Genomic DNA, 15719 nt, shown 5'->3' with positions numbered 1-15719 from the left:
GGGGGAAGAGGGGGAAGGGGAGGGGGAAGGGGAGGGGGAAGGGGAGGGGGAAGGGGAGGGGAAGGGGAGGGGGAAGGGGAGGGGGAAGGGGAGGGGGAAGGGGAGGGGGGACGGGGAAGGGGGGACGGGGAAGGGGGGAAGGGGGAAGAGGGGGAGGGGGAAGAGGGGGCGGGGGAGGGGGGAAGAGGGGGCGGGGGGAGGGGGGATAGGGGGCAGGGGAAGGTGGGGAGGGGGAAGGGGAAGGTGGGGAGGGGGAAGGGGAAGATGGGGGGGGAAGGGGAAGGTGGGGAGGGGAAGGTGGGGAGGGGAAGGTGGGGAGGGGAAGGTGGGGAGGGGGAGGTGGGGAGGGGAAGGTGGGGAGGGGAAGGTGGGGAGGGGAAGGTGGGAAGGTGGGGAGGGGAAGGTGGGAAGGTGGGGAGGGGAAGGTGGGAAGGTGGGGAGGGGAAGGTGGGGAGGGGAAGGTGGGGAGGGGAAGGTGGGGAGGGGAAGGTGGGGAGGGGGAAGGGAGGGGGAGGAGGGGAGGGGGAAGGGGAAGGGAGGGGGAGGGGGAGGGGGAAGGGAGGGGGAGGGGGAAGGGAGGGGGAGGGGGAAGGGAGGGGGAGGGGGAAGGGAGGGGGAGGGGGAAGGGAGGGGGAGGGGGAAGAGAGGGGGAGGGGGAAGGGAGGGGGAGGGGGAAGGGAGGGGGAGGGGGAAGGGGAAGGGGAGAGGGGGGTAGGGGGAAGGGGAAAGGGGGGAAGGGGAAAGGGGGGGGGAAGAAGAGAGGGGGAGGGGGAAGGGGGTGGAGGGGGAAGGGGATGGGAGGAGGGGGTGGGAGGGGGAAGGCGGGAGGAGGGGAGGGAAGGGGGTGGAGGGGGGAGGGGGGTGGAGGGGTGGGAGGGGAAGGGGAAGGGGGAAGGGGGAAGGGGAAGGGGGAGGGGGAGGGGAAGGGGGGAGGGGAAGGGGGGAGGGGAAGGGGGGAGGGGAAGGGGGGAGGGGAAGGGGGGAGGGGAAGGGGGGAGGGGAAGGGGAGGGGAAGGGGGGAGGGGAAGGGGGGAGGGGGAAGGGGAAGGGGGAAGGGGAAGGGGGGAGGGGGAAGGGAGGGAGGGGGAAGGGGGAGGGGGAAGGGGGGAGGGGGAAGGGAGGGAGGGGGAAGGGGGGAGGGGGAAGGTGGGGAGGGGGAAGGGGGAGGGGAAGGGGGAAGGGGGAGGGGTGGAGGGGGAAGGGGAAGGGGGAGGGGGAAGGGGAAAGGGGAGGGGGAAGGGGAAGAGGGAGGGGGGAGGGGGAAGGGGAAGAGGGAGGGGGAAGGGGAAGAGGGAAGGGGAGGGAAGGAGGGGGAGGGGAAGGAGGGGGGAGGGGAAGGAGGGGGGAGGGGAAGGAGGGGGGAGGGGAAGGAGGGGGGAGGGGAAGGAGGGGGGAGGGGAAGGAGGGGGGAGGGGAAGGAGGGGGGGAGGGGGAGGGGGAAGGAGGGGGAGGGGAAGGAGGGGAGGGGGTGGAGGGGGAAGGGGATGGGGGGAGGGGGTGGAGGGGGAAGGGGATGGGGGGAGGGGGTGGGAGGGGGAAGGGGGAGGGGGTGGGAGGGGGAAGGGGGAGGGGGTGGGAGGGGGAAGGGGGAGGGGGTGGGAGGGGAAGGGGGTGGGAGGGGGAAGGGGAAGGGGGTGGGAGGGGAAGGGGAAGGGGGTGGGAGGGGGAAGGGGAAGGGGGGGAGGGGGAAGGGGGGAGGAGAAGGGGGGAGGGGGAGGGGGAAGGGGGGAGGGGGAAGGGTGGAGGGGAAAGGGGAAGGGGGGAGGGGGAAGGGGGGAGGGGAAAGGGGAGGGGGAAGGGGAAGGGGGGAGGGGGAAGGGGGGGAGGGGGAAGGGGGGGAGGGGGAAGGGGGGGAGGGGGAAGGGGGGGAGGGGGAAGGGGGGGAGGGGGAAGGGGGGGAGGGGGAAGGGCGGAGGGGAAGGGGGAGGGGGAGGGGAAGGGGAAGGGGGAGGGGGAAGGGGGAGGGGAAGGAGGGGGGAGGGGGAGGGGGAAGGAGGGGGAGGGGTAGGGGGGAGGGGGAAGGAGGGGGAGGGGTAGGGGGAAGGGGAGAGGGAGGGGGAAGGGGAGGGGGAGGGGGAAGGGGAGGGAGGGGGAAGGGGAGGGAGGGGGAAGGGGAGGGAGGGGGAAGGGGGGGAAAGGGGAAGGGGGGAGGGGAAGGGGAAGGGGGGGAAGGGGAGGGGGAAGGGGGAAGGCGAAGGGGGAGGGGGAAGGGGAAGGAGGGGGAGGGGGAAGGAGGGGAGGGGGGAGGGGGAGGGGGAAGGAGGGGGAGGGGGAAGGGGAAGGGGGAAGGGGTGAGGGAGAAGGGGGGAGGGAGAAGGGGGAGGGAGAAGGGGGGAGGGAGAAGTGGGGAGGGAGAAGGGGGTGGGGGAAGGGAGAGGGAGAAGGGGAGGGGGAAGGGGAGGGGGAGGGGGGAGGGTGAAGGGAGAGGGGGAAGGGGAGGGGGAGGGGGGAGGGGGAAGGGAGAGGGGGAAGGGGAGGGGGAGGATGAGGGGGAAGGGGAGGGGGAGGATGAGGGGGAAGGGGAAGGGGAGGGGGAGGGGGAAGGGGAGGGGGAGGGGGAAGGGGAGGGGGAAGGGGAGGGGGAGGGGGAGGAGGGGGAAGCGGGGGAGGGGGAAGGGGAAGCGGGGGAGGGGGAAGGGGGAGGGGGGAAAGGGGGGGCGGGGGGCGGAGGGGAAGGGGCTGTGAGGCTGGAGGAGAATTCAGAGATAGGGAGGGGCGAAGTCATGGAGGGAGTTGAAAACAAGGTTGAGAATTCTGAAATCAACGCACTGCTGAACCCGGAGCCAATGTAGGTCAGCGAGTACAGGGGTGATGGGTGAGCGGGACTTGGTGCGAGTTAGGACACAGGCTGCCGAGTTTTGGATGGCTTCAAATTTACGTGGGTAGAAAGTGGGAAGCCAGCCAGGCGTGCGTTGGAATAGTCAAGTCTAAAGGTAACAAAGGCACAGATGAAGGTTTCAGCAGCAGATGAGCTAAGGCAGGGACGGAGACAGGCGATGTTACGGAGGTGGAAAGAGGTGGTCTTAGTTATGGCGCAGATATTTGTAAAATATGTATCTCTTTACAGATTGGTTACCCGTTGACTCCAAAAGAACTGCAACATTCATCTGGTAAGAATGAGTAAATTTAAAACAGTTACACAATTCTTTTAGCAATGGAGATATCAGGCACTATCAAAGGTTTTTGCATCAGTGCAGCTCTGATAAATTGGACTACGGTACTCTCTTGCTTAAAGCACCTTTTAAAGGGATGAGAACTTGGTGCTCAAGGAAAAGTTTGTCTATTATTGACAGCGATGAGCAGAACAATGACAGGTCAGTAAAACTCCCCCGATGACTCAATTCGTTAAAAAAAAAGCATCAACCTGAGCCATACCGACCATAAGACATCAGGTTCAAATTTCTAGTCTGTGCTGAGTTGACTGATCTAATGGGCCTCATCAAACCTAGGCTAGGAAAGAAAAATGTCGCCAGGTTTGTTAGGGGAATATGTGCCAGGGGTTTTCCCCTTCACGCCCACTTGATTACTAGCCACCCTGCTGGAATGTGTGCTTACTGAGCGAGGACAGGGTTGGGCACAGCTGTAATGGATCAGTACCCTGCTCATCAGCTGTGGCTCAGTGGGTAGCACTCTCACCTCTGAGTCAGAAAGTTATGGGTTCAAGTTCCACTCCAGAGACTTGAGAACAAAAAATCTAGCCTGACACTCCAGTGCAGTACTGAAGGAGTGCCATCTTTCTTTATGAGATGTTAAACAGAGGCCCCGTCTGCTTTCAGGTGGACATAAAAGATCCCGTGGCAGGGGGGTTATCCCTGGTGTCCTAGCCAATATTTATCCCTCAATCAACATCACAAAAAAAAAATGATGTGGTCATCATTACATTTTTGTTTGTGGGAGCTTGCTGTGTGCAAATTGGCTGCCGCATTTCCTACACGACAACAGTGACCACACTCCAAAAGTACTTCATTGCCTGTAAAGCACTTTGGGACGTCCTGAGGTCGTGAAAGGCGTTATATAATTCTTTAACATTCACTGTCTCGGTTCACATATCGAGATTAGTCAATTGGTTAAGATCCCGACGGGGGAAGGGGGTGGGGAAGGATGGTGCCTGTAGAACTGTAACACAGCAGCAGCCAATGTCTTCCGGAGGGGGTCAAAATTGCTAGCCAAAAAAGCACATGTTCTACAGATCATGCAGGATTGACCAGTTTCATTATTCCTGCACAGTTCCCCACATCAACAGCTTTGCAAGGAAACTGATTCCTAGCAGCAATGCTATGAGTGGCTTCACATGGAAAACACCATAGAAAGTACAATCAGACCTCTCCAAAAGTTACCCGCAATCACTAAAAATGATTAAGTCATGGAATAACATTATTCGGCTTTAACGTTCGTCAGAGTGAAGATTCAATTACAGATTAAAACAATTTAAGCGCAAGTTGGGCCATTACCGCATACAAATGTCAGGTCAACTAAACATCTCCAACCGTTATAATATTTCATGTTGCAAAATAGTGCAAAGCTACAAAAGAACAAGAGTAAAAAATGATCTGGAAAACAAATCAAATCCCGATTTTCATTGTTCGTTACACATTTTCAAATGTTGGGTACATGGCAAAGGTCCATCCTGCAGGCTTAAACAAAGCTTTCTTTTGATTTATTTCACATAGTTATGGTTTAAAGAAATGCAAGATTGTACCTGTACTTTTGGTAAGTTCTGGTACCGCCATGCTATTATCATGGAATTCTGGGATGCAGTGGTAGAATTATTGATACCCCCTGAGTTGCTTTCTGTCTCTCGGATAGCTTCGTCGATCTCTATCACATCGTCAAGCAACGGGGCAGGAAGCTCCTATTCAAACCAAAATGGGAATTATTTTTTTTAAATATACTTATTTTGGCGCAAAACATGCATATACTGAACATGTCAATGTTTATAGAATAATAAAAATTTACGGCACAGAAGGAGACCATTCTACAAGAGTAATGTAAAATAAAAATACTCTAAGAAACATGGTGGAAATGAAAATAAACTTTATTAGAACTTGAAACAGTAGGATGAGGCTAAAATCCAACAGGTCAATCACCTGCATCGTGTTTACTATTTCAAGATCCTGCTATTATTTATAAAGCTCTGTGCTAAATGTTTTGGGGATTTAATGTGGATCCACTCTCTCAACTACAATATGCAAAACTAGTGGAGCTACTATAATTTGGAATTTGAGAGAGAATAAATCTACGTATTGGTTTAATCTTCTGCATCCTGCAATTTGAAACACTCCTAAGGAGTTCCTGTCCTCCAACATTCAATAAAAAAAAAACACGCTATTGTCTTCAAAATAACACAAATTGACACCTGCAACCTTTTCAGGCAGTGTTATCTTCATTAAGCTTGATTATCCAAGTGCCAATCAGTGATCCTTACAGATCACTTTTCTGGCAAAGATCATTAGGATAATTCCTACTTAAGCACTCACCTAACTCCCAGGGCTGGTCATTGTTTCAGCGTTTGCTCCTGACATAATCAGTGACACCTGTTGCTGCCGCCTTGTACTGCACCAGCACACTACAACATTTGCAGCGAGCAAATCTCAAGAGTGGATTAACTATTTCACACCAGTCACCTTTAATATCACAATCGGGATGAATCCAGCATCCCCTCTGACAGCACAGCTCTGTGCAACCCCCTTTTCTCCAATAAACTGTATATCAACTTCATCTTAGAATCTGTCGTACTTCACACTTGTTCACTCATCTGTGATAATATCTTTGTACTAACTAATTGGCTCCTTTCCGTTAATAGCCGAGTGATACAGCCATGTTGGATGAAAAATAAATCCAAATGTTTGTAGTCTATTCAAGATGTAAAACAAGAATTGAAATCAAGTTATTGATCGAAAATATAATTCCTTGAGCTAGTTATTTCTTATAACAGTCACTGTACTTCAAAAAATTATTGTGTGAAGTGCTTTGAGACATTATGACACAATAAGGTATTACATAAATGCTATGCTCCAAGTAGCATAATTAATAAAAAGCATTTTCAAGATATTAATAATAGAACAGTCGAATTATATGACAAAATAAGTTCATCAATAAGACTCAGTTTAAGCCTCATAAAAAGAAATATAAATGAGAGATTAAGAAGCTGCATTAAGAAGCAGTTATACTGGCACTTTCAGATCAGTGCAAAGCAGTTTCAGGGGTGCATTGACGTGAAAGTGACAGCATAACAGCAGAATCGGATCCCAATCTGACTCTGGAACATACTCATCGATAGAAGACCCCCGTGCCACCCCACAGGGAGGCTGCCTCATGTTATTTGGGCTTGGCACCGTGTGAAGTATAACTGCAATGTGAAGCTGGACTTGAAAAGTGCTCAAGCGGTTTGCTGAAACTCCTGGGCACTCTTAAAAACTTATTCCTGACAAAGTATGGTGCGCAGTCTGCACCATAACATGGATCTTGTCTACTGAGATTTGCTGTTCTAGCTGATGATCTTAGACCAACAGTGTAATATAGCTGCAGACGTAATTTTGCAATCACTTTACTTGACTCCCTGTACAAATCATTTGCAACTACTCACTATTTATTATGTTGCCCATCTGAATTCATACATTAACCGGCTTACATCATTTTGTTTTGACAGAGAAGGAAATCACAGACACTGTTACAATCTGACCCTTCTTACAAGCGGAATTCTCCAGAGTATAATAAAACCCAAGGTACCCCATCCCACAGTTAATGAGGCTTAACCTCACACCCTTCTAAGCTAGCTTAATTGCTCACGCATTAAGCCAAGTAAAGACATCACATACCACTCTATTCTATTTACAATAAAAGGAGAAAAGACATATTATGTAGCAGCTAAACTTCGATCATTGGCTTATCAGTTAGGGTAATCCATACTTCATAAGCAGCACTACTGAGAAAAGCGCTTTGATCCTCACAGTCAGCTTTTCAGTAATGAATGTGTGGGAGACTTTTGAATTAGCCACAATTTGGGCCACAATCTTGGTGTAGAAGTAGCAATTAATTAAATAAAATGAGAATCAAAGTAGGTGCCGGATTTCTTCAGGGGTAAACTCAATAAATATGTCTGGATTTACACAACTGAAATTCAGTGAAGTTTAGTACTCTGTTGCTTTGTGACTATCTGTCTGAACTGCACCCATCCACCACCAAAAAAGATACCGATCTATAATCTTACGCTTGCGTGCCATTGTTGTCAACTTTTTCCATTATAACTTTTTTATCATTCATTTTAGAATTGAAATGTACTCAAAAAGGCTAATTCCTACATTACAACAATGACTGTACTTCATTGGTTATAAAGCGCCTTGGGATGTCCTGAGGTGGTGAAATGCACTATATAAACAACAACTTGTATTAATGTAGTAAAACATCCCAAGGCGCTTCACAGGAGTTATAAAACAACATTTGACACTGATTCACGTAAGGAGATATTTGGGCACATGACCAAAAGCTTGGCCAAAGAGGTTAGTTTCAAGGAGCGTCTTAAAGAAGGAAAGAAAAGTAGAGAGGTGGAGAGGTTTAAGGAGGGAATTCCAAAAGTTAGGGCCTTGGCAGCTGAATGCATGGCCACCAATGGTTGAGCGATAAAAATCAGGTATGCTCAAGAGGCCAGAATTGAAGGAGCGCAGATATCGCAGAGGTTTATGGGGCTGTAAGAGATTACAGAGATGGGGGGAATGGGGGTGGGGGACGGGGGGGGAGGCCATGGAAAGATTTGAAAACAATGGATTTGGGACTTAATAAAAATTGTTCACAATTTATATTAACGATTTAGACTTTGGAATCAAAACACAATTTCTGAATTTGCAGATGACACCAAATTTTGGGGGTGGGGGGGGGGGGGGGGAATAGTCAATACTGAGTAGGACTACAACAAATTACAGGAGGGCATTAATAAACTTACATAATGGGCATATCATTGACAAATGAAATTCAACACAGATACATTTTGGTAGGAAGAATAGGGATGTCACTTATTACTTAGAGAGTGCAAGTCTAGGTGGGGTAGAGAAACAAAGAGAACTCGGAATACAAATACAAACATCACTAAAAGTTGCAACACAGGTTGGCAAGGTCATAAAAAAGCAAGCCAAGCACTCGGGTTTATTTCTAGAGAAATAGGGCCCAAGTTTCAGCTGTCCCGCAGAACGGTGCACCTCCGAGAGGCCCGCCTATTTTGTAGAATTAAAAGCCGCCTAAAACTTACCTCGCAATTCTCGGTGTTCAGCAGGCCTGTTTAACAGTCGGCGCAGTGCAGCACAAGCAGCTGGGGTCAGAGCTACAGTCCTGCGCCGAAAAGAGTGTTGGCAGCTGCGCGCATGCGCAGTGGAGTCTGCGCGTGTGCGCAGTAGCTCCTGGCCCTCCCAGCGTGTCCTGTCTCCGGGCGACCCTATCCCTGGCCGAAGGTACGTCGCGATGTTCGCTGCCCCTATTCCGGGCAGAGTGGCCTGCCTGCATCATCGTCCCTCGCCTCGCCGCCACTGCCCTTACCTCGAGGCCTCCTCGCCAGCCCGCCCGACCAACTCTTCGGCGGATCCCACCTGACCACCTCCTCTGTGGCGGGGCTCGCCCGACCAGCTCTTAGGCAGTCAGGGCTGTGTGTGCTGTTGGAGGGATCCTGGTGCTCCCGAACGGATAGGTGCTGCAGTAGGTGAGCAGAAACTTTAAATTTTTTATTTATTGATTGATTTTTAATTTTTTATATTTTGTGATTGATTGATTGGTTGATTTATTGATTTATTTATCATTTATTATTGATGATGGCTCTTTATTACTAAAAGTGTTCAATGTTTTGGAAAATCCCCTAACTTCCCTTCCCCCCCGCATCTCTGGCTACCTGCGCCTAATTTCTAAAGTGTACGCAAGGTTTTTCTGAGCGTACAAAAGTTGACACTTACTCCGTTCTAAGTTAGGTTGGAGTAACTTTTCACTGCCTAAACTTGCTAAACAGGCGTAAGTGGTTGGTAACGCCCCTTTTTGGAAAAAAAAACGGAACTAAAACTAAAGTAAACTAACTCACTAGAACTGGAGCAAACTAAATGCTGAGAATTGCGATTTCTAAGATATTCCAAACTAAACTAGTTGCTCCCAAAAAAAGGAACAACTCCAGCCGAAACTTGGGCCCATAGAATTGAAAAGTAGGGAAGTTAAGCTAAACCTGTATCAAACCTTGGTTAGACAACACTTAAGAGTACTGCGTACAGTTCTGGTCGCCACATAAGTCACTGGAGAGGACTGGAGAGGGTGCAAAGAAAATTTACAAGGATGATACCAGAAATGCGAGGGTATACATTTGAGGAAAGGATGAACAGGTAGGTCTCTTTTCTCTTAAAAAAAGGCTGAGGGGTGACCTAATAGAGGTCTTGGAAAATATGAAAGGTTTTGATAGAGTGGATACAGAGAGAATGTTTCCAGTTGTAAGGAAGGGCATAACTAGAGACCATCAATATAAGATAGTTACCAAGAAATCCAAGAAGGAATTCAGAAGAAACTTCTTTATCCAGAGATAAACATGTGGAACTCGCTACCATAGGGAGTGGTTGAAGTGATAGTACAGATACATTTAAGGGGAGGCTAGACAAGCTCCTACATGGCAAGTGAGCCCCAGGTGGGCAGAGGAAACGTTTCAAGGACACCCTCAAAGCCTCCTTGATAACTTGCAACAACTCCACCGACACCTGGGAGTCCTTGGCCAAAGACCGCCCTAAGTGGAGGAAGAGCATCCGGGAGGGCGCTGAGCACCTCGAGTCTCGTCGCCGAGAGTATGCAGAAAACAAGCACAGGCAGCGGAAGGAGCGTGCGGCAAACCAGTCGCACCTATCCTTTCCTTCAACGACTGTCTGTCCCACCTGTGACAGAGACTGTAATTCCCATATTGGACTGTTCAATCACTGTTGGGGTAAAAAGACTTCTCGTCAACAAGGTGGACTCCCTGATATAAGGAGTCGACACCCGCCCGTATAGCGACCATGGAATCACTCAAGATGAAACCTCGGTTCAACCGATCTATATTCAAGCATATGCGGGGAAAGAGTTCTGATGAACCTTCAAAGTATAAGAGTTCGACATGCAGTTATACAGTTTTTCGAGGTGTGCGACCCTCCTACAAAACTTCTATGACCACCGGTTGACCTACAGCTGATCAGCAGAGCTTCACTGATTCGTTGACCCTTATCAGACTGGTTGCTGAGTGGTTTCCCCAACCCTTCCATCTCCCATCACATGTCAGCCTTCTGGAATGTGTTATTCTACAGTGTCACCCTTGCCTCAGTTTCTCATGACATGTTGTTTCTCAGGGCTTGTTGTGCGCTTGGTTTCTTATCAGCCAAAACTATCCCTTTCACATGAGCTCCAGCCAAAACTATCTCTTTCCCATGAGTGCTGCTACAATCTATGTTTCCAGACAGCTTACTCCCTACTGTCCTTGGTAGGTGTTGTTCCTTTAAGTGTACTGAATATGTAAGTTTCCATTCTGTACTAAAGTTCAACACATTGTATTGATTACTTAGGATGGTTCATTTACCATCAAGCTTTGCATCTTAGCCTCTCTCCATTTTAAAACCCATTTGTAAGCGAGTTTTATATACATAAACGAGTTTTACATACAGTAGGCGATATATTACATTCCCTTGAGGTGGAGGAACTCCTGACTCCTCACAACCTCCTAATACTGATAACCCCTTTAATCTGGACCATTTTATGTGTCAGATCAATTCACTACCTTCAGTATCCACTTTAGTGACCATCTGTCTGTCTACTTCCACTTTGGTGACAATACTTTACCCCTTTACAGTCACCTAAGAACTCACTTTTAAAGTGGAAGCAAGTCTTCCTCGATTTTGACGGACTGCCTATGATGATGATGGGACAAGCATATGAGGGAGAAGGGAATAGAGGGTTATGCTGATAGATTTAGTTAAGGAGGCTCGAATGGACCATAAACGCTGGCATGGAGTGGTTGGAATAAATGGCTTGTTTCTGTGCCATATATCCTATGTAAAGTTTTTTACTTCCTTTTCTATTGCCCTGTTTTATTACTCTTAAAAGTATTACTGAAAGAGTGCACCACAATAAGCCAGTATCAGCTTCAACCTGACCATTCTATTATTGTGGTCTTTAAGTTTCTTTTGTAATTTACCAATTACTGCATCGGTATTCACCGACTGTGCTATCAATGAGGAATGAAAATGTTGACTATCAGCAACTTCTCATATCCTTCCTGTTTTTATTTCGACAATGTGCTTAAAAATACTGCATTCAAATCGGCAGAGGTGTTTCAAGGATGCCAACTGAATATAATGATCAATAATTAGAGGCAAATATACTAGCACAATAATCGTTACAAAACACCTTCCCATAACATCTTCATCAAAAACAGTACCTGTAATATTTCCTCGGGATGATCTCTGGCAGATGCTAGGAAAAGCGAGTGCCCACATACAGCACCTTCGGCTACAAAATACTTCAGCAACATCCGTGAGTAGCTTTCGTACCTATCCTCCTCTGCAAAAATAACCACACACAGAAATTTGTTAAATATTAATCGATAAAAAAATTCAAATAAATATCACAGGATAATTAAGCTATTAAAATGATAGATCATTCTGTGCAGAACAACCGCGTAATTCCTCGCTAAACTATCCCCACCTTGGAGCTTCTGATTTCTGCTCAGCACACAGTTTTAAGATCAATTTATCTGGAAACAATAGTTAATGGTTTGTTCGGTACCTTGTAATACGTCCTCAGGTTCATGAGTTTTAAATGTTGCATCATAATTAGACCAATTCAAAAGGTCTGACAGCTAACAGAAGGTGGTCTTGTAACAAAGCTGATCGCGCGTTTACATCTTTGAGGAATAGATTCAGCATTTAATGCTCGCCAAGCAGGCTGGTAGGCAGTGAACCAAGTTCTTTACAACGTTGACCCCATCAGTACCATTCCTGTCTTAAAGTTCTAATTCACATTATAAAATTACTACAAATAGTTTTATCCTCAAATTGAATCATACCAATCCCACCATCTCTAACATGTTATTTACACCATAAGTGATGACATTATCTCCCTACTTTTCTATGCAGCTGACAACTCAATTGAAGAGGGAGAAAGTTTCATCGTGATATGACCAGAATCAGTACGATTAAATTCATATTTTAAATTTGCAGGTATTTCTAATCTTTACCGTCTCATTTACTTAACCCAATGCACGGTACAAACTCACTTGCTTGTGAGTTATAAGGTCAGGTCAGTCCATCTGTGGAATATAAATTGTATCCCACTGTTCATTAGAAATGCTCCATTTAACTTTCATTAGAGCAGCAAATATCCTTTGTTAATTTAAAAATACAGAGACTTTGTTTGGACTCCTCCATGGAAAAAATGTGGAAATTCATAGTGCTAAATTTAGAATGCAGATTTAGTGGAATTAAAAAGCACCATACTTAAAAAAAATAATTTCAGGACACTCAGAATAAGCTTAAAAAAAACATCGAGTCCTCCCCCCCCCACTCCCTTTGCATGATAGAACACTGCTTCTAAATTCAAAAGGTTAAAAATCAACTTGAAGTCAATCTTTAAAAAAAAACTCCACAAAAACGCACTGACAATATTTTTGATGACTGTCAGCAGCTTCTGTAAAGAAAATGACAGCTCTACAATTTGTCATTTTTTGAATTGTCTATCAGTAATTGAATTTAAAAAAGGTTTAATGACCTAGAAATCAGAGGACCAAGTAAGCCCCCAGAAGGCATTCTTTTAGGCCTTTTGATGGTATCAAAGTTAACAATAACAGATCAGAACTGAAAGCCGCTACAAGGGTCTGACACATTTTTGGGTTAGAGGCCACTGTTGTAGTCCCTTTCCTTAGGCTGACTGGTACTAAAGATATTCCGTTCAATGAAACAACAATTGCTTTAAAACAGTCGGTAGCTGTCTTAAGCAATTTTTACGAGTCACAAGCACAAGTAGTTTATGTAATTATAAGGAAATGGGAAGATCTTAAATGGGACTTCTGACTAAATGCTGGTAGTGCTCAGCATTTGCCTAACAATTCATCAAAATACATATTATCAGTGAAATTTGTTTAATATTTGCTTATTTTTTTTGTTGCTTGACTTCTTTAACTAGAATTAGCTTCTGCCCAGAGTCATCAAATTAGCTAATTCAAAAAAAATTAGGTTGGAAGAGTTCAAATAAAATTCTGGATGATGTTTGATATTTTTAACACATCAGATCTGCATTTTAGAGAAATGATAATGATGCATCTGTTTATTGTCTTGCCAAGATCACTGTGTACAATTTTATAATGTGATCCTCTTACTGTACATGATTTGATTTTCATGTTAATACTATTCAGTGAGATAATGACATGCAGCAGAGAAAGATAGTGGGAGAAATAGCATTCAATACTAAATCAGGAGAAAACAAGTGAGACAAAAAACAGCTTTTATATTGTACAAGGTTCATTTAACAAAAAAAACGAGCGTGTCCCCCATCAACTTCAGCGAATCTGGCAAGTTTATTTTGGGGGTTGCCACCGCCTGTGCCAGACCTGCACTTAACCCATGCAAAAGCAGCAAAATATTCTCCAAGTAAAATTAAGAAAATGTTAAAGATAAGTTGCAAAACAGGTGCGAAGAGATTAAAGGATTAACTCAATGGCCAGGGTTTACTTACATAACAATGTATTCCTGAAGCTAATGACAGAGTCTTCATACCTAAGCCAGCTGAACATTTAAGTGTAAGGAGGTTTGTGTGCCAAATTCAGTTTTGTGAATACCAGCAGATGAAGCAACTTAACTTATAAATACCAACAGTGTCAAATGCACTTGCTTGTACAGAAGATGGGATAAAATTGAGAACAAATGATGGCATGGAGCCTGTTAACAAGAGGTTTCAGATACCATAAACTGCTAGGTCGAAGCTCTGGTAAATTAGTCCTCTGAAACTTGAAAGTGTATTTGATCCTTCAGCACACTGGCAGGTATGTGTGTGTGTGTATATATATATATATATATATATATGGATTCCATTATGAATGGAAAAGCCATTTGGCCCATCAGAAAGTCCCTACATTCTTCCCATTGTACAGGTTGTACTTCTCCAGTCCGAGACTCTTTAGTCCAGAAACATCCCTGGTCTGGCATCAGTCCCGGCGTGGGTAGCGTCCCACGCTGTTCATTGGGGTAAGCGGGCCGGGCAAGGAAAGGGAAGGGTAGGGCAGGTGAAGCTGGGCCTGGCCCCAGGCTCTCTCTCTCTCTCTCTCTCTCTCTCCCCCTGCTGCCCGCCACCACTGCTCTCTGCTCGCCGTGGTTCTCCACCGCCACCGCTCTCCGCGGCTCAGCAGGAGGTTCGGCGGCTTGCAGTTCAGCTCTCTCTCACTCCCCGCCCCGCCACTTCTCTCCCCGCCGCACTGCTTCTCTCCCTGCCCCGCCGTGCCATTTCTCTCCCCGCCTGCCATTTCTCTCCCTGCGCATACGCAGAACACGTCAGGATCATTGCCAGCAGTGTTGTCACTAGTTAGCCTCCGTAGTTCGGAAAATTCTCTGTTCCAGCAACGGTCAGGTCCCAAGGGTGCCGGACCAGAGAGGTCCAACCTGTAGCATCCAATTGTTGCTTAAATGATTCCAGAGATCTTACTTCCACTATTTTATCTGGAAGCCCATTCATTTGTTGAGAGTGAACAAGAGCTTCTTGATATCAGTTTTAAATTTACCTTTCACTACAACAACAACTTACATTTATATAGCGCCTCGAACGTAGCAAAATGTCCCACGGTGTTTAACTAGTATAAATCTCACAATTTAGTTCAAAGTAATCTCCAGATTTATCGTTCTCATACTCTTAAGCTATATTGCATAGCTGTATAAAATCAGACATTATCTTTTCATCCTCTAAAGCCCAAGGGGTCGAAATCCGGTAACGCCCTGTTTGGAGGCGGGAACCGAGGCGATGCGGGACATCCAGCGGAAGTCCCGCACCGGCCATGAAATTGGGGTTACCGGCCCCGGAAAGAAGTGGAGTTCCACTTTCTCTCAGGGTGGGACCGGGGCGGTAAACGCGCAAATTTTCCAGCACTACGTTAAAGTGGAGGGCACGCTGCGAGCTCTGCAGTGGGGCCAGGGGCCACCACTCGTCCACTAGGGGCGGGGTGCCGTGGCAGCAGCCCGGCACAGAAGTGGAGTGCAGGGCTGCAACATGGTTGCACGGTCCCCGCAAAAGGCTGGATTGGTAAGTTGGCTGTGCAAAAAAAAGTGGGGCCGGGCACCTCCCCTTTACCTTTTGCCTGCAAGTGGAGTGCGGCCCGGTTCGTGACCCGCGAGACTGGCGCATACATCGCCCGCGGCGGCCTCACAGGGTGCTATGGAATTACCGCTGCGGGATGAAAACAGGTCGCTGCGCACGGCGATAACATTATCATCGCTGGCACAGCGGCCCGGGGCACTGCCGGCGGGAGCGGGGAGCTGCCAGTTTGCGCCTCCGCTAACTCCCGTGGAATTTTGCTGGAGGCGGTAGCGTACCCCCACCCCGGGCGACAAATCGTTTGTGCCCTGTTAGCATTAATGGGAGGCGCAAACTATGCGAATTTCTCCCCACTCTTTCCTCATCATTCAGAGCCAGAGTCCAGGGATCAGCTTTGTGGCTCTCCTCTGTTCTGCCTCCAGCACTTGAATGTCTCCACGGCCAGA

At 47.9% G+C, this 15719-nt stretch overlaps 1 protein-coding gene across 5 annotated transcripts in view; it reads right to left on the bottom strand.

Moving 5' to 3' along the window:
* The window catches only part of elp4 (elongator acetyltransferase complex subunit 4), a 280802-nt gene that overhangs the window by 212112 nt on the left and 52971 nt on the right, over positions 1-15719 (bottom strand). For all 5 annotated transcript variants that reach the window (XR_011596605.1, XM_070899520.1, XM_070899522.1 and 2 more), the window contains exons 3-4: positions 11417-11538; positions 4700-4852 (exon numbers count right to left, since the gene is read on the bottom strand). Coding sequence is in view for 4 of the 5 variants with exons in the window: in XM_070899520.1 (XP_070755621.1) it covers positions 4700-4852; positions 11417-11538 (275 nt within the window). In the remaining variant the exon portion in view is untranslated. The remainder of the gene's footprint in view (positions 1-4699; positions 4853-11416; positions 11539-15719) is intronic.

This window comes from Pristiophorus japonicus, chromosome 14, assembly GCF_044704955.1.
Source record: "Pristiophorus japonicus isolate sPriJap1 chromosome 14, sPriJap1.hap1, whole genome shotgun sequence".
NCBI classification, from domain to species: domain Eukaryota; kingdom Metazoa; phylum Chordata; class Chondrichthyes; family Pristiophoridae; genus Pristiophorus; species Pristiophorus japonicus.
The sequence above is the reverse complement of the archived record's forward strand: the minus strand, read 5'-3'. Positions and strand labels throughout refer to the sequence as shown.